The sequence below is a fragment of the Podarcis gaigeae genome (assembly GCF_964106915.1).
Source record: "Podarcis gaigeae genome assembly, chromosome: Z".
Classification (NCBI taxonomy): domain Eukaryota; kingdom Metazoa; phylum Chordata; class Lepidosauria; order Squamata; family Lacertidae; genus Podarcis; species Podarcis gaigeae.
In genome coordinates, this window is record NC_139691.1 from 26,027,570 (window position 1) to 26,045,752 (window position 18,183).

Sequence of the window (18,183 nt, forward strand, 5' to 3'; positions counted from 1 at the left end):
CGGGCTTCCGATGGAAGCGCTCAGGAGTTCTGAGTGAAGCTGAACTAATTTCTTCTTTGTGCTAAAACCTCACAAATGGAGCTAAACACACAGCAGCATGGAGGGGGGGGGGTGTTCCTCTGCATGGAGTCCCTCCAACTCACCAATTCACTTTCACATACGTTAATTTAAAAGGGGGTCGGCGGGAAAGGAGGGCAGCCACAAATGAACCTCAAGGGAGCTAGACAAAACTATACATGTCTTTGTTTGATACAGACATTCCCCGTGAAGAGGGCGAGAGCTACGGTGGAAGAGGAAGGGGCGAGATAAGAAAACCACGCTGCAGCCACCTGAAGGAGAGGCACTTGAGCCGGAAGGGAAACAGCCGCAGCCCCCCTACCCTAATCAGCTCCTTGGATATTCTCCCCAAAAAAACAAATATTCATCATATATGTTCTATGATAATAATAATAATGATGATGATGATGATGGTGATAAGTTCGTGCTCCACTCTCAACAGGTTTTTAAGCGGCTGCAAATAAAAAGTTTGGGCCATCTGCTGGAAAAGCAACGTAAGGCTCAGCTAATTAGTGAAAGAAATTCAGGAGTTGCCTTGAAGGCAACGTGGGTCCCCGCTCGCCCTCCCCATTTTCCGCGGCCGGGAAATGAGGCAGGGGAGAGAGAGATAAGAGTCCCCCCTCCCCACACGGGGATTACGAAGGTAGCGCACAGGGTCATTCCCAAGGTTCCCCCCCACCCACCCGCTCGCTCATCCGGCCTCTGAAACACATGGCCATTTCCAAAGCAACAACAATCAAGGTCGCCCTATTTTGAAACCGAGGCTTTTTACATTAAAAAAAAAGACCTACAGCGGAGTGCCCACGCCAAGGACTTCATTTACCAAGGACTATAAATACGAGGCGATTTCTCCTCCGGGAGCTCACACAGCCACAGGCAAACCAACCTGAGGCTGCTTCTCCCACTCCGCCACCCCCTTCCCGCGGCTCCCGCTCGCCTTCTTCCCCCGGAGGAGAGCAGCTCGGAGCACCCACCGCAGCTCCGGCGTCCTGGCTCCAGAGACCCAGTAGCAGCAAGAGCACCAGCAGCGGCGGCGGCGTTGGCGGCAGCAGGCAGTTGGCCCTCGGGCTCCGCTTCATTCTCCTCCTCCTCTTCCCTTCCTCAGCAGTCTCGCAGGCTCCCGGGCTGGTCCTTCGGAGCTGACATGGTCTTCGCAAAAAAAGGGGGGGAAAAGGAAGGAAGGGAAAGAAGGTGGTGGGGGCAGAGGGGGAGAGAAGGTTGGGCTGGGTTGGGCTAAGGCGAGCCGAGGCGAGCGGTGCGCCCGCCCGCTTGTCCTGTCCCCTCCCCCTCGGTCTCTGCAAACCCGCTCGCCTTTCTGTGCAGACTTGCAGACTTGTCCGCGCTCCAAAAAAAAAGTAAAAAAAAAAAGTGTGGGGAAAAAGAAAAGAAAAGCCGCTCTCCCGGGACTACTTTGTCCCCAAAAAAAGGCACTCTGGGATTCATCCGCCGCACTCCTTGGCTGGTTGAGGAAGCCTCCCAGCGAATGGCCGTGATGGTTATGATTAAGGGGCTGTTCTTGAAATAGGTGTTGTGTGACGGTTTATTTCTTTTCTTTTTTTCAGGCTCAGAGTCATTCCAGGTAAGCCACCATGAAATAAAAAGTTCAGGTTTTCAAGAGCATTAACGTTCTTTTTCTCTCTCCCTCTCACACACGCAGGGTTCGTGTTCCAACTAAATTTTACTCAGATGGGTCCCACTGAAACGTACGGATTTGTGTTACTCGTTTCTGTGTGTTGCAGTGGTTCTCCTCTGTATAAAAAGCAGCATCAGATACAACCCGCAGAGTTTGTTTGTGTGTGTTTCTGATTGACACTTGATTGGCAGAAGCGGCAAGGTGTGTTTAAACCCCAAATCTGAAAGGGTATCTTTGTGCGCAACCCCCCCCCCTTCTCCCGAGGCGGCGGCAGGTGGGAAGGTGCTCTGGAAAAGAAAAGGGGGGAATAGGTAAGAAAATTGGGTAGGGGGCGGGATTCAGATCAGACCCTTTTGGGAAGTTCTCAGACTTAACCACCACAAGTGTCCTGTGGACACTTAACTGAGAGTAAGCATCGCTTGAGAGACTTACGCTCAATCCTAATCATACTGATCCTATTGAATTCAATGAGGCTTACTCCCAGGTAGACTTGGTTAGGGCCTCAGTCAACATGCTTAGGGGCGGGCCCATGGCTGCATCCTTACTGGGGAGCAAGTAAGCTTTCTGATGCACCCTTGTGATGGGTCTGCTGCTTTCGGCATCCCTTGGCTGCCTATGGAAAGCGGAAAGTGAGTGGTTCTGTATGGACCGTTTAGGATTACAGCCTAGTCCCATTGAACTAACTGATGCTTACTATTTGCGCGGTAAACTTGCGTAGGGCTGCGCTGTAAGTCTTTGAAACTGAATTGAGAAGGAAAAAATAGGGAGATAAATTTTTGATTGCATTTAACTCCCCAAGATACAATCAGGTTCCAAACCCATGCAAACGTGCATAACAACTTCAGTGAAAAAAATTCTCAGGAGAATCACAGGTATGAGATACCTCAGAACCTCCAGTGGGTTTGATAAGAGTTCAGAGTTGGACTTCTGTGTCACACATGTTTGATTCGGTTTCGTTCCCTAGCTGAGATGCGTGCGTGTAATTGTGCGATCCTATGCAATTGCACTCGAAGCACGGGGTGCTAATTTCAATGGAACTATTAGTATGCTTCCCTGAGAGTAGTAAATTGCCGCGCAATCCTAACCATGTCTACTCAGAAGTAAGTTCTATTGAATTAAGTGGGGCTTACTCGCAGGTCAGTGGTGTTTGGATTGCAACCTAAGCCACACGGAATTAAGTGAGCCTTGCGTCCATGTGAACGTGAACAGGAGTTAATTGTTTTCTTTAGAAAATAAAATAAAATAAGCAAATGTGAGGGTATGGTCTCCGCTGCGCGCGCGGGCGCATTGTTGGTTACCTACATTTGGTCTGGGATCACCCGAGTGCTCTGGTTATCTCAGACCAAAAGCAGGTGCCCAGCACAATTTCGGAATGATGAACATAGCACAGAAACGGAAGATCAGCGAATCCAAGTTTATTCATTTATCCTTTTTTCTGACTTTGGGGGAAAGAAAGGATGGGGGAGGAGAGGGAGAGAGTTTGATGCGGATCTGCGGCTGCCTACTTGGCTGATTGACAGTCGTGGGCCCGCCCCCTAGCCGTCTCCATTCCTCGCCCGACGCCGAGGCTGCCGCGGCCGTTTTGCTGGGGAATTCTCGCTTGCGCGCTCTTTGATCAGGATTCGTGCACCTTACGCGGGTAATGTTTTTCCCCGGGGGCGGGACCAAGATCTTCCCGTAGCCTAACTGATCGGTAGCAGCACGGTCGGCCCTTCCTGCCCACTCCCCCCAAAAATCCCAAACTTTGTTGTCATGCTGTCTTAACCTGGCTGCCTTCTTTCCCACAGACCGGGGGGCCGGGCGCCGTGAGCAACCCGAGGAACTGAGTTCTCCAGCGGGAGCGAAGCAGTTTCTTTGCCGGCCACGCTGCACCATGCGCGCTGGGTGAGTTTCTGGGGAAGGGCGGCCGGTGGGGTGATGCTACCTTGACTTTAATCAAATGTAACTTGGTGGAGTCTCTGTTACAACTTTAATTAATTTTTGGTCCTTTACCCCGTGCAGGCTGGTTGCGTTCCTTGTTGCTTTCTGCCTGACTCCAGATTCTGCGAATGGGGTAAGTGTTCCCAGACAATCTCAAAACACATTCTAATCCTGTGCATTTATTTTCCTGAGTCAGAATACACACAACATTGGGGCCTCCTCTCAGGTAAAAATGTGTCCAGTTGATACTTAATGTGAACTGGGTGCACAATTACCACAGAGTAAGCTCTGTTAAACTTGATGCAATTTAGTTCCAAGTAAAATGTTTGTTGGCTGTATGGCCTAATTCGGGGAAATAATGCATACTCAATGTCTACTCCAGAGTAGGGTGCTGGATGATAATATCAGTGTCCATGATGCTGTAAATGAACTAGTAGAAACGGTAGTGAGACTTATTCTTGTATGGGATGACAGCATGATGGTTGCATTTCATTTAAACCCCCTGCTGCATTTTCTGTAATAACTGGGGTGCTTTGTATGTGAATTGTGGAGTTTGGGCCTGGAACATGAGGGTCTGTGGATGCCAAAACACAGGGACACTACATGCAGCAAATCTCCTATGCATCTTTTGTATATTTACTCAGAAGCAAGCCCTGCTGATTTAAGTAAGACTTGATTCCCAAGTAAGCATTGTAGAGAACTGCAACCCCTTGCTGGTGTCTATTTTTTACTTGTGGTACTTAAAGTAAAACTTTGAACACATGTGCTATATATAAAATTGCAAAGTTAGGAAGCCACTTACTGGAATGATAAATAAAACCAATTAGTTTTTGAGCCCTTCATCACATTTTCTTCTTTCCTCTGGGGTGATCTTCAGAACTCTTCGAAAGTATGGGTTTATGCATCTATGGTGGGGATTGTAAGAACATGAGCCAAAGTCATGGGCAAGGTAGACCGCATTTACCATCCATTTACGTTTGGAAGCAGTTACTGCTTCTAAAGAGAATGGGATGAGGATGCTTAAGCCTCCTTTTCTCTGTATTCTAGACTGCACTCTGTGCAAGCTCAGAAGCACTCTTTTGCAAAGGGGCTGGGCTGACTTTCCTGCTGAACTATGGCTCCTTGCTTTTTAAAGTTAGCCCTTATAAACTGTCCCTTTACGGGTGGTGCACTGTGCAGCTATAAGCAGGGGGCTATAGGGGGCCATGTGATGAAAACTGCATTTAGGCTCCTGTCAAAGAGAGGCTGTGTACACACAATACATTTAAAGCACATGGCCTGCCCCAAAGAATCCTAGAATCTGTGTTTTTTAAGGGTGCAGGCAACTGTGGTCATATGAGGGGGAAACAACAGTTCCCATGACTCATTGGGGCAGGTCATGTGCCTTAGATGTGTGGTGTTCTGTGTAGGCTTAGGTCCTTAGGAGCAGGCCTGTTGGCAGCTTTATGCTGAGCACAAGTTCTAGAGTTCAGGGACAGGACCTCTTAAAGCCTCTGAGAAGCATGAGAGCTAAATGTCTTCTTTAGATTCCCTTTCATACGCTTAGAGTCATAGAATCGTAGACTCCTAGCGTTGGAAGGAATTCCAAAGGTCATTTAATCCAACGACTTGCAATGCAGTTAGAATGTATAGTTTGTCAATGTTGATATGACTTGGTTCATTGTGGGGCCTGGGGACATTTCTGGTGCTATACTGTGGCTCAGATTAAGCCCTCTTTGTGTTATGCAACATATGCAGAACATACAATATCTACACTGGACTGGGGAAATATGCTTTGTGATGCCACAGGTCTTTTTGTTGTATATGTCAAATTAGTTTGCTTTGTAAGGGCAGTAATTCCAGACTGTGCTCATCTGAAACATAGGTTTTTGTACCACTACCTGCTGTTGGTTGAATATTGTTTTTGAATATGAATATGAATATAAAGTGCTTCTTATTTGTCTAAATGCCCCTTCACGAAAGTTCCCATATGGCAAAAGCCCTCGTTTTACAAATGCTTTTGTTAGTGCTGCAGTGCTTAATTTTGTTAGATTCATTAACACTTTCTTGGTTGAGTTAAAAAAAGGTGACATGGGTGTTTGCGAGGGGAGGGGAGTCCTCCCATGAGTCATAATCTCCAGATACTCAGCTTTCATTAAAGAGCAAGAGAAAGAAAGTTTATAGCACGTGTAGAACCTAAGATGATAAAAGGTTTCCAGGTAATTAGGCAGCAGATTGAAAACAATATATGTGCCTTTTAGTATAAGTACTGATGAAAATCACACCATTCTCACTGGGGGGGGGGGGCAGATACAAAAGAAGACAGGGCTCCAGAGGGAATTTAGTAGGTGTAGAACAGTGTTTCCTTGACTTGGGTCTCCTGCTGTTTTTGGACTTCAGTTCCCTTCATCCCTGACCACTAGTCCTGCTAGCTAGGGATTATGGGAGTTGTAGTCCAAAAGCAGCTGGAGACCCATGTTTCAGAAACACTGGTGTAGAACATCTATCAAAGGTGCCTAGCTTCTTTTGCATCTGGCTACCCTTACTTTAAAAGGGGGGTCTTCCCATATCTCATGGCCAGGAAAGCATAACTCTTAAGAGGATGCTTGTGATATGGTGCCTGTACATGATTTATCTAGAACAAAGTAGGGTTTTTTTAATTCTTCAGAGCTATTGTTGTTTAGTTACATACAAGTTTTAAACTATGTAGAAATATTTTGTTGGACTAACAGGTGTATAAACTTTGTTAAAGTAAGAAAAAACACAACGTACTTTCAACTGGAAAAAAGTAACTGTGATTCCAAGCTTTAATGACCTACTCTTACAGCTAAGGGTGTAAACCAGGGGTTCACAAAACAGTGTTTAACATACTCATCCAGGTGGCCCACGGTATTGCTATGGATTCGTGGTTGAAGATGGAAGAAGGCACATCTGTTCGTTCAACTATATTGATATTTAGTTGTCCTTTTTATTCCCTCGTTGTGTTTTATATTAAAACACAACAGGGGCAATAAAAAGACAGTTAAAAATCATCCAGCATCTGTCAGAGTACATTCATATTTATGCAACAGGAAGAAGAATCCTTATGTGTTCCACCATGACACTCAGCAAAAATCAAGTGGTCTGTAGAGAAATATGTTTGGGAACCCCTGCTGAAATCCTAACTCTACTTATCTGGTAGTGAGCCCCATTGAATTTACGATTATATGCATGCTTAGGATTGCGCTATAAATGTTGGGTGTTTCGTAGGACTGGGGTAAAAAAGCTAAGTAGCCAAACTTTCTAGTTGTGTATCAAGGTTCACACTGTCAAGTTATGCAGATGACACTCTTCAATTAGCATTGTTCAGTAGCTCTTGTGTTTCCATCCCCTGTTTGCTGCAAAATAAGTTGGGCCAGACCAGTGATTTCCCCAAAGGGTAGTTTCTAAATGACCAAAATGTGTCAAATTACTTAACTTGGATCAGTATTGTACCTGGGATAATTGGGTCGGCTCCTTAATTTGCAGAAAAACTGACCCACCTGTCAGTCTTGCCAGCTGTTTTGGGTTTAACCAGTTGCGACTCACTTGCAGGTTGCAGGGCTTTAGGGTAATGGTGCTAGACTGTGAGGATTGGCATATTTCTATCCCTGCACATACACTGAAAGCCTTAACTGTTCTTTCCAGGAAGTAAATCTCAGTAAAAAGAGCCCTGTGGGATCAGGCCAATGGCCCATCTAATCTAGCATCCTATTCTCACAGTGGCCAACCAGACAGATGCCTGTGAGAAACCCACAAGCTGGAGCCAAGTACATGAGACCAGTTTCCAGCAACTGGTATTCAGAAGCATTACTGATTTTGACTGTGGAGGCAGAGCATAGCAATCATGGCTAATAGCCACTGATTGCAATGCAGCTTGTTCCTGAGTGAGTTCATTTTGACTGGAACAAATAAAGTACTGTGGCTTATTTCTCCTACTATATTATTTTTGTTTTCAAGCATAGCCAAACTAACTGGCATTCTGTATTCAAGTCAGTAATTTCTGAAGAGCAGTTTGAACCTGTGTTAAAGGCCCGTGAGTCATCTTGTGGGGCTGCTCTGTTTTGGTTTTTCCTCATTTGGCAATTCTTAGCTGTGACACTAGCCCTAATTCAGCACTTGTAGCTTCATGGTGATACAAATGTAATAGGGAAAGATGGCAAAGCTCCTGTTGTACTTTCCTGTTATATTTTTCATCACTATGTGATGAAAAATCTGTTGAAAGTGATAGATAGATGAATAGATGTGCTACTGAGTCATTGATCCATGTATCAGAGGAGTGGCCAGCATTGTGCCTCCACATCTTTTTTAGACTCTCATCAGCCCCTACCAGCATTGCCGGTGGTCAGGGATGATGGGAGTTGTAGTCCAACAAATATGAAGTAGGCATTATCTAGCCCACTATTGTTCCCTTGGATTGGCACTGGATCTCCAAGATTACTGTTGGGTGCAGTCATTTTCATTCAGGCTGAGAAAGCTCAGGCCCAGAGGCCAAATGTGACCCTCCATGCCTTTCTTTGAATTTGCTATAGGCCACACTGCTCTGCGCCTCAAGCATTATTAGTGGTACCTCTGGTTACGAACTTAATTCGTTCCGGAGATCCATTCTTAACCTGAGGTACCACTTTAGCCGGCGCACGATTTCTGTTCTCATCCTGAGGTAAAGTTCTTAACCCGAGGTGGTACTACTACCCGAGGCGGAGATGTAACCCAAAGTGTTTGTAACCCAAGGTACCACTGTATTATCTTTGCTAGCTTGGAATGTTTCCTTGAACTCTGATAAGTCCTTTTTGCTTGCATGGATGGAGTGTGCAAGTGTGTATGTGGAAACTCTCCTATTGGACAAAGGTAAAATTTACATTTGGTGCTCCACCTGCTTTTGGCCCATGGAAAGCGAATGTGGCCCTTGGGCTAAGAAAAATTCCCCACTCCTGTTTTAACTGGAGATGGTGAGCGTTAATCATGGGACAGTATGTATACAAAGTATGAAGCTTGTCCTTATTGTGTGTTTTTTCTTTCCTCGGGCCTCATAGCGGTACCTTCTTCCCCTAGTCCTTGTGGTTTGCTACAATGGACCATACCAGGTCTAAAGCAGCTTCTGGTTGGGTCAGTTTAATACCTAAAGGAGAAAATATGAATATGTTGTTAAAAGAAAGAACTTTGCAGAATTGTGGGGCATAGCTGAGTGAAAGAGGGAGCTTAGCTTTTCTGTATCACATGCACACCCTTGAAAATGCTTATTTTTTAAAAAAGAAGTAGATACTGTTAAAAATGGCTACAAAAAGACAGATCCTTGCAAGGATGGAAAAAGAGGCTGTATCTCAATGGCAGAACATAGTTGCATACAAAATGCCTCAGGCTCAGTTGCTGGAATTAGAGAAAGGCCATAGCTCAAGAATTATCTGCTTTGTATGCAGAATGTCCAGCATCTTCAGGCAGGGCTGGGTGAGACTCCTGTCTGAAACCCAGGAGACTTGCTGCTCGTCTCTGTTAGCAGTACAGAGTTACAATGGACTGGCCCAAAACATTTCTCTACCTGAGGTGGAGGATAATATGGTTTCCAACCACCACACCCATTATTTGTACAAAGCTAAGTGGAGCAGCAGTTGAATCTTGCTATGATAGGGCAGTGTCCTCTACTGAATCTCAGAGCCGCTGGCTAGCTCTAGTGACAACAAAGCATGGCATGTGGCATACACAACCCTTCCCTCCCATACCTCATTGCCACCTCTCAGCATCTGCAGCATGAGCAGTCTGCTTCGCTATGTCTAATGGTAGGGCCTGGACCAATGCCTGATTTGTTGGTGTGGCGTAAGTGAGACTGAGACCAAAGCATCCATTTGTGGCTCTGGGTATAGAGCAAGCATGGAATGATTTGTTATTTTCATGCTCGAACTATACCAGAGCTGCATCATGTGTGATAAGCTTCATTCACAAATGCCAGTTCCGCATAGGAAGACTACATGAGTGTGCTATGCATGCATGTTGCATGAGTATGTTGTGAGCATACCTGTGATCCACCTTTGAGCTGTGTGCACTCCAGGGTATGTGTAGCCTGGAAGCAGATTATGGAGCAATCTCACTGAAGCTAAACACATCTGGATCTGGGCCTAGGCAGAGAACCTGCTTGGAGCCTTTATAGACCAAAACCGCTCTCCTCCAGACCTTTCTGTCTAGCCTATAGAACTTTCCTAGGCTGCCATCGCTGGCTTTGCTTCACATTGAATGTTTCTTCCTGGCTAGAATGTGTTCCTGAACTCTGAGAATGCCTCTTGCTTGCAAGTAGAAAAACTCACCTCTTTGCATTCATTGGCCCACCCACTTTTGACTCCACTCATCACTGCCCCACCTTTGTCCTGAGAAAGGTTCCCTACCTGCTGTAGGTGCTGCATTGAGTTCTATGGTGAGCGGGGAAGAAAACAGAATGTGAATGCCTGCAATAAATAGAGTAGATAGATATTTAAATTGTTCTTGGACTCATCTATTAGAGTTCAAGCCATCTATAGTAGGTGTCAGTGGTACTAAAATAGGTTGCTTAAAGGCATTTGTGTATATTGGAACCCTGCCATTAGATTAGGCTAATGCTGATAACTTCTGAACTGTTAGTTGCAGCTTCCTGATTTAAAACCCTTGTATTTTATAATTATTTGCTTAGACAAATTGAACAGTACCAAATTTTAAGCATTTGGCAGTAGATCAGTATAAGATGGAGGAAGGAGCAGGATTAAGGAGTTCATTGACCTTAGCTAAAAGCAAATAGGCACTGAGCTGTATGCAAGTTGGTTACAGGGAAAGAGACATTTTGTTGATAACTTCAACAAAACTTAACAATAGTTTTTTGTGGTTTTTTTTTTGCAGGGGAGGGGAGCATGTGTGTGAGGGTTTTCTTGGCTAGAGAAAAAGAGGTGCAGTACAATCAGGTCTTGTGCAGGGTTATGTTCCACCTCTGTGTGACTGTCCTTACCTTATGGAGCTGGCACACCATGCTGTTCTTACCCCACCCTAAGCAAGGCAGAGAGGTGTCAATAGTGCATGAGAGCATCCCAGAGCCCAGTAAGCAAGACAGAAAGCTTGAAAACTCTTCCTGCACTAGGGAAAAAACCCCTGTGCAAAAGGAGCTTTTAAGCTCTCTGCCTTGCGTGCAATTAATTCTCACAGGCCTTTTAATGAAATGTGATCCTTTTCCCATGGAATATTTTGGATGAGAACTAGTGGCCCTCCAGATGTTGCTGGACTCCCAACACCCATCAACCCTAGCCAACACAAATGAAGTTGTGGTCCAGGAACATCTGGAGGGAATATAAGATATCTCTCTGTTTTAGGCTGTGGTTATGTGGTGTTGGTATGACTTTAATTGGGATGGGAATAGGTGATAATTCAGGTTCTGTGACCCTGAGCTATATTAGTGTTACCTACATGATTCATGGAAACATGAGATATAAATATTATTTTAGAAGGAAGGACATGGGGTTGTCTGTACATAGGAGGAAGCTTTGTACACAGACCATTGGTCCGCTCAATTTGGTACTGTCTACACTAACTGGAAGTGGTTCTCCAGGGTTTCAGACAGGGTACATTCCCAGCCCTTAAGATACTTCCAGCGATTGAACCTGAGACCTTCTCAGCTGCTCTGTCATTGACCGATGCCACACTTTTGATAATTTCCACCTGGTTGTAGAGAGTAATCCAAATAGCAGCAGCATTAAAAAACACCTTATCAGTGATGTATGATAAAACCCAAATAACTATTTTAAAAAGATAAAAATTAAGATAATATGAATTGAATATGTGACAATAAAACTGCCAGTATTGGAGTTCCATACAGATGTATCAGGAGTTGCTATTTATTTATTTATTTGCTTAATGTTTTGAAAATTAAGCGGTGATGTCTGAGCTGGGTTTCTTCCACCATTAACCTGCATTTTTTAGGGCAGCCTGGCTTCCTTCATGGTCGCCTTAACAAACTGGGTTTCCTCCAAATGTTGTTGGACTACAGCTCCCCTCGTCCTTTAACATTTGCCATGTTGTTTGTAGCTGATGGGAGTTGTAGTCCAATAACTTCTGGGGGGCACCAGGTTGGGGAAGGCTGCTCTAGGAATGCAAGCACTCTTTGGGTTTTGTCATTGTCATGCTTCTAGATCCTTTTGTAGTTGTTTGGCTTCCATTGTAAAATGAACTTTGTCATCTCCCTCCTGACCTCAAAAATGGAAGATCTGGGAACTGGTGTGCCACGTGATCACTTCTTTTGTCAAATGGCATAAGAGGCTGACAGCATGCTATGAAGCTTAGATAATGTGAGATCAATAGACTGCCTTTGAAAGAACAGGTGTGGCACCTACAGAAGTGGCGCTAGAACTGCAAAATTCTATTTCCAGGATCAGAACCAACAATTAAAGAAACGTTCACGAATTTAAGAAGTCGTAGAAACTAAAACATTTATTCCTAGGTTCTCTAGTTTTTTCCCTTTCGGTTAATCATTGAGCAATTAAGCATTTAATTCTCAATTATAATTGCAATTAAAAAACAAAATAACCCGAAGTATGCTTCTGTATGTGCACCACTGCCACATCACTCAAAAGCAAAATTTCAAAATAAAAGATCCAGTTGATGGACTAGGTATTGCATGGTGTCAAGTATATACTGCAATTATTCTTTCTCAGCCCTTTACTTGCTACTTTAACAAACTGGTGGAGCTATATATACCAAAGTTCCTATCCTTATGACTTCATAAAACTAAGGAAACATAAAGCCAGTATTCCCTGAATCAGAAGCAAAATAAAAATACCTACCAAATGAATTATGCTTTGAAGTGTAGGGCCAAACGATGTGTGAAATTAAACACATGGTTTGAAACAGATGAAACACCTGTTTCTGCTTTGGGTGGTGTTGGAGTCCAAGCGTTGCCAGCCCAAGACATTTTGCTGCCTGAGGTGAAGTAGAAAATACTTCCCACCCCTGCCCTGCAACTCTCTAGAGGCTGCTGGCAGGGGCTGGGTGAGCCATGACCATGGTGGCAGCTTCTCCACCACATCACCTCTTCTTCCTCCTCTGAGCCTGGATGTGCTGCTCACATGCTCACTCTCCTGCTGACCATCTGACAGGTGCAAGAGAGGAAAATACCACTGTACTATGCAGGTGCAAGTGTTGAGTGCAAGTGCCACACTTGTAGGCAGCAAAAAGTGTGGGGCAGAAATCCCAATGGGATGCAAGGGTAGATTTTCATCAGGACTGTGAGTTAACCTGTGGTGAAGTCAAGAGCTGACTCTGGTTTTCACAGTGCTTTAGAGCAAATAGGCACTCAATTATCAAGTCAGCTGCATTTTCTCCTTGCCCTGCTAGACTAAAGAAAGGAGGGAGTGTTGATTGTTGTTCAGCCATTCCATGCAGATTAAGCATGCCTGAACCCACAGATTTTATTTGGCCTAATTAGGTATGCCTATCTTGGGCCAGGCTGTTTCATCTGAGAGGTGGATATTGTAAAGTCCCTCTAGATAAAGTCTGAGGCATCTACTTTGGAGGCTTCATTCAAAGTATTTTGGGAGAATGAATGGGATATAATTAATGAATGAATAAATATTTCAGAAGACCAAATGTTTTAAACCATAATGTGAAAGCATTTTTAGAGAGTTGGAAAAGTCTGTGTGTTATAAAATGGGCAGTGTCACCTACATTTTATGATGTCAAGAGCTTTCACAGGTAATGGTTTATGGAGTACCCTATTCCCTGTGGATCAGTGATCCAATTAAAGCATTTTCACATAGAATGAAACTGGAATGCTTTACTGACTTGTAAATGTTGATTGAGATAGAAGGGAGATGATTATTTTTAATGTAGAAGTACATTCCAGCTGAGGCATATTATATATCCTACTCACTCCAAGCCCTGTCTAATATTATTCACCATTTTCTTTTATTTGTATGCCACCCATCATCCGAAGATCACAGGGCAGTTCCCAACATAAAAATACAGGAACAGGATGGATAAGATGCCACAGTGCAAGATGTTTTTCTTTTGCTGCTATGGCTGGTAGTGGTTCTGTAGGGTTTTCCAAAAGGGGCCCTGCAACATTAGCCTTACTCGGAGAGGCCTGGGATTGAACCTGGGAGCTTCTGCACTGCAAAACGTGTGCCCTACCACTGAGCTATGGTCTTTCCCCATAAGTTACTCCTACACAGGAAGCCGCCTTGTCAGGAAGTCAGACTGTTGATCCAGCTAACTCAGTATTGTGTACAGTGAGTGGCAGTGGCTCTCCAGGGTTTCAGAAACAGCCTTATTTTCCCAGCCCTCTCTGGAGATGTCAGGGATTGAGCCTGGGGCATTCTGCATGCAAATCAGATCTTGTGGCCCTTCCCCATAGTCATACCTTGGGTTACAGACGCTTCGGGTTGTGCAATTTCGAGTTGCGCACCACGCCAAACCCAGAAGTACCGGAATGGGTTACTTCCAGGTTTTGGCGCTTGTGCATGCACAGAAGTGCTAAATTGCGCTTTGCACATGCGCAGAAGCACTGAATCGCAACCTGAACAGACACGATGCTGCAGGTTGCAGATGCTGTGGGTTGCGAACGTGCTTCCCACACGGATCACATTCGCAACCCAAGCATCCACTGTATTGGCAAGTGTGGTGTGGAGGAGAGTGGCCATTAATGGAAGGCACCTCCTCCCCAAAGCATGAAATCACCACTGCCTGGCTGCAAACCACATGCTTCATAGAAATAGCCCCATTCATTGGTTTCCGTGGAGCTACCCCAGAGTGTTTCATATCTCTCTTTCTCTGCTCTACTGATCCCTCCCCCACCCAAAGAAATAGAATTTCAGCATCTTTTTGGTGAAAATTATCTGCTGATAAGGAAAGATCTCAATGGCCATGTTTGCTATGGTAGCTTTCCATTCAAACTGCCAAGAACAATCCGGCCTGAGTTGTAACCATTGTCCAACTTGTGTCTCAAACTTTCCTGGTCACTAGTCACAGGATAATGCATGTGTGGTTTTTTTCCAGTAAAAGGTTGGGGTATTTGGAAAAAATGACACAATTTATCTCTCCCTCTCCCCTCCCTAACTAGAGAACTGTTTAAACTTGAATTCAAGATAGCTGTGAGCCCTTGATGTTTGTTTTTTGATAAAGCAAGTGATTGTGATTGTGAAATCAGACCTGGTCCTATGATTGTGCTTATTACCTTTGCTCAAACAGAAGAATATTCACAAGGATACTGACTGGTGGATTTCCCTTTTTGTCTGATTGTGATTTTATACTTAAATATAAATTGATGGAGTTATTGGCTCAATTTCAAGCTGGCTGTTGATGTGACTTCTATCTGTGCAGGTCCAATGGGGGTTTAGGTGGAATAAAGCTTGCAGATAGTTAATGTGAACATTTTTTCTTTGTTTGGAACCATAATTGTACAGAAGAATGCAGTAATTGATGGACAGGAGCTAAATGCACAAGTACTGTAATCTGTTTAGCACATGGATAATACAATAGCCTCCCTGAGTCTAAAAATACAATTAGACAATTCTTGCTTGAAGACTTTTTAGCTAGCCAGTCCAGATTACATTCCTGTAATCTGCCATGGTGCTGGAAGTTGCTTCTTGGCAAACCACATTAATCCCCCAGGATAGCGCTGTAGATATCAGGCAATTGTAACAAACACCACATTATACAAAAAACAATTCCTCACCCTCTTCCTACTTAACCACACATTTCAATTTATCTTAAACAAGTTGATAAGAGCCCAGAAATATTATTTAGCTTCCTTGCAGAGCAAGCTTCAGCTCCTCCTTTCTAGCTCTTCACTGGATCACTCCTCTCTACTGGGGGTCACATTGGCCCAGCTATCTCCCCACCCCCAGCCTCTCTTAAGTGGAAATTGCTTGACAAAAACGTACAGTGGTGCCTCACAAGACGAAAATAATTTGTTCCGTGAGTCTTTTCGTCTTGCGATGTTTTTCGTCTTGCGAAGCACGGTCCGTCACAACTCCGCCTCTTCAAGCGGCTTTAGGAAAAAAGTGAACAAACTCGCAAGATGTTTTCGTCTTGCGAAGCGATGCAAAAACCGAAAAACGCTTTCGTCTTGCGCGTTTTTCGTTTTGCGAGACATTCGTCTTTCGGGGCACCACTGTATTTCATTTGAAATCATGTTGGATGTAGGTCAGGGTTGGGAAGCCTGCTTCCCCCCATACCAGTAGGGACTGATGGGAGTTGGGAGTCCAGTAGCACATACCTGTATACAGAGGCGGTTCCCCTTTCCTAACGTAGGCAAAAGGGCTATGTTTCTCTGTGGACATACTGTACAGTGGTACCTCAGGTTACATACGCTTCAGGTTACAGATGCTTTAGGTTACAGACTCCGCTAACCCAGAAATTGTACCTCGGGTTAAGAACTTTGCTTCAGGATGAGAACAGAAATCATGCAGTGGCGGCACAGCAGCAGCAGCAGGAGGTGGCCCCATTAGCTAAAGTGGTCTTCAGGTTAAGAACAGTTTCAGGTTAAGAACGGACCTCCAGAACGAATTAAGTTCTTAACCCGAGGTACCACTGTACTTCACAGCCTTAGTGTCAGTGCTGTTCATGGCTTTTCCTCTTCTTGCATATGCTGATACTTCCCAATCTATGACCTCTGCTCCTCTAGCTTTGCTACAGTCTATCAGGAGAAAGGACAGTAGAGATACCCCGCTCCAGAGGACTCAAGAGGAGCACATATTAGTTCAAAAGTAATATGATAAGCCCTCTATCAGGGATGCAACTTCCTGAAATTTAAGTAGAAGTGACTCTGCGCTTTTGCATTTGACCTTAGGACACAAGGAAATAATGGAGGAATCAAAGCAAGGATCAGGATAAGGTTTGGAGCAGCTCTTGGAGTGTGGGGGGTGAGCTTCTGTCCATACAGAGTTTGCTGTGTTGCTAAAGGAAAATATCAGTGGTATCAATCCAGTGATATCAGGGGCTTCATTGCCTCCTTGGAAGCCACAGAAAGTGTGTGTGATTTAAGCAGGGAGAGTCACAGTTGACACCTTTAGCAAGTTTGCAAAGGCAAGCAGCTGAAGTTTGATTGCCTTCCGTGGGCTTTCCTCTTACTGAGTTCAGCATTAAATCTGTTGGCTCCGGTTTTAACTCTTGAAAACATCCCTAAGGTCAAGCAGGACAGGAAGAGGTCGGCGTGGAATTAAATATATTTGCCCTGGCATTAAGGAAGAGTCATTTGCCCAAAGTCCAGAGGTGACTGGCAAATAGTTGCTGAGGATTAATGAGTAGATGGTGTGATGGATGGGTTTTGGAGATTACATCAGTGCGAATATATCTTGAGCATCTCCTGGAGAGTTCCAGCTTATCCTCTTCATTGTTTTCCTTCTTTTTATTACTCTGGCAAAACAAACAGGGGGATCTTTATCTTTTGAAAAGGAAATCCAGGCTCTGGTAAGATCGACTTCAAACAAGCAGTCATCTTGGCTTCTTGATTTGCAAGCCACATGGAAGCTGTTTATGTGTAGCTGCTCTTCATGGCAGATTTGCTGGTTTTGCTGTGTCACTTCTGTGCAGAGGGAAGGACAAGTTGTAGTGATGCTGACACAGAAATTGTAGGTTCTCAAGCGATGTTATATCAGGTCCAGTCCTACCATTAGACTGAGTGAATAATTGCTTTAGGGAGCAGATGTTTGCAGGGTGGGGACCATCAGAATGAATCTCACCACTGGTGGTCCATGGACCACAGTTTGGGAACCCCTGCCATAGAACATAAGGGATATCTTTATTTAATCACAGCTACATCACAGCTACAACCATGCTGTATTCCTGATGTAAAACTCTCAATGCCTTATTTTCTCTGGCAATACCAGGCTTCCTCAACCTCGGCCCTCCAGATGTTTTTGGCCTACAACTCCCATGATCCTGAGCTAGCAGGACCAGTGGTCAGTCTCAAAACATCTGGAGGGCCGAGGTTGAGGAAGCCTGGGCAATACTATGCAGAGATGAGAAATTTTTTTTGCCTATGAACAGCATCACGAACGGCTAATGCGTGGACTAATGCTTCTCTGGTTGCTAGTGCCCCATCTAGATCACTCTCTGCAGGCCACAAATTGCAGGAAGCACTTTAATCTTGTAGGTTAAATGTAGGCCAGGCAATTAGCCTGGAATTCTGCCTGCTTTTATTTTCAGCTGATGTTTATAAATTCTTGCTCTCCCATATGGCAACGCAAGCCCTCTGGTTTGGCTGCGGTGCTTAGTCCGATAAGCAGTTTTTGAATTAATTGCCTAGAGGCATTTGGGTTGACTAGGATAGGAAGCTGCCTTATACCAAGTCAGAGCATTGGGCTATCTAGCCCTATATTGTCTGCACTTACTGGCAGCAGCTCTCTGGGATTTCAGGCAGGGTTGCTTCCTCAGCCCTACCTGGCGATATTGGGGATTGAACCTGGAGCCTGAACCCTAACCTGTTCTCACACTGGCCAACCCATGGGGAGACTGCAAGCAGGGCCTGAGTGCAACAGCACTTTCTCCAGCTGTGATTCCTCACAACTAATACAGTGGTACCTCGGGTTAAGAACTTAATTCTTTCTGGAGATCCGTTCTTAACCTGAAAC

General features: G+C 44.7%; 2 protein-coding genes across 8 annotated transcripts in view; one reads left to right on the plus strand and one right to left on the minus strand.

The window, feature by feature from the left end:
- Positions 1 to 1,165, minus strand: part of COL4A5 (collagen type IV alpha 5 chain) — a 135,163-nt gene extending 133,998 nt beyond the window's left edge. For both annotated transcript variants that reach the window (XM_083722025.1, XM_083722024.1), the window contains exon 1: positions 1,032 to 1,165. In XM_083722025.1, the coding sequence (XP_083578151.1) occupies positions 1,032 to 1,136 (105 nt within the window). In that variant the 5' untranslated portion in view covers positions 1,137 to 1,165. The remainder of the gene's footprint in view (positions 1 to 1,031) is intronic.
- Positions 914 to 18,183, plus strand: part of COL4A6 (collagen type IV alpha 6 chain) — a 173,224-nt gene continuing 155,954 nt past the window's right edge. For 4 of the 6 annotated variants that reach the window (XM_083722018.1, XM_083722022.1, XM_083722020.1 and 1 more), the window contains exons 1-3: positions 3,203 to 3,329; positions 3,478 to 3,574; positions 3,692 to 3,743. In XM_083722018.1, the coding sequence (XP_083578144.1) occupies positions 3,564 to 3,574; positions 3,692 to 3,743 (63 nt within the window). In that variant the 5' untranslated portion in view covers positions 3,203 to 3,329; positions 3,478 to 3,563. Of the gene's footprint in view, positions 1,637 to 3,202; positions 3,330 to 3,477; positions 3,575 to 3,691; positions 3,744 to 18,183 lie in introns of those variants that run through there. The other 2 variants (XM_083722019.1, XM_083722021.1) reach the window with 1 other exon arrangement.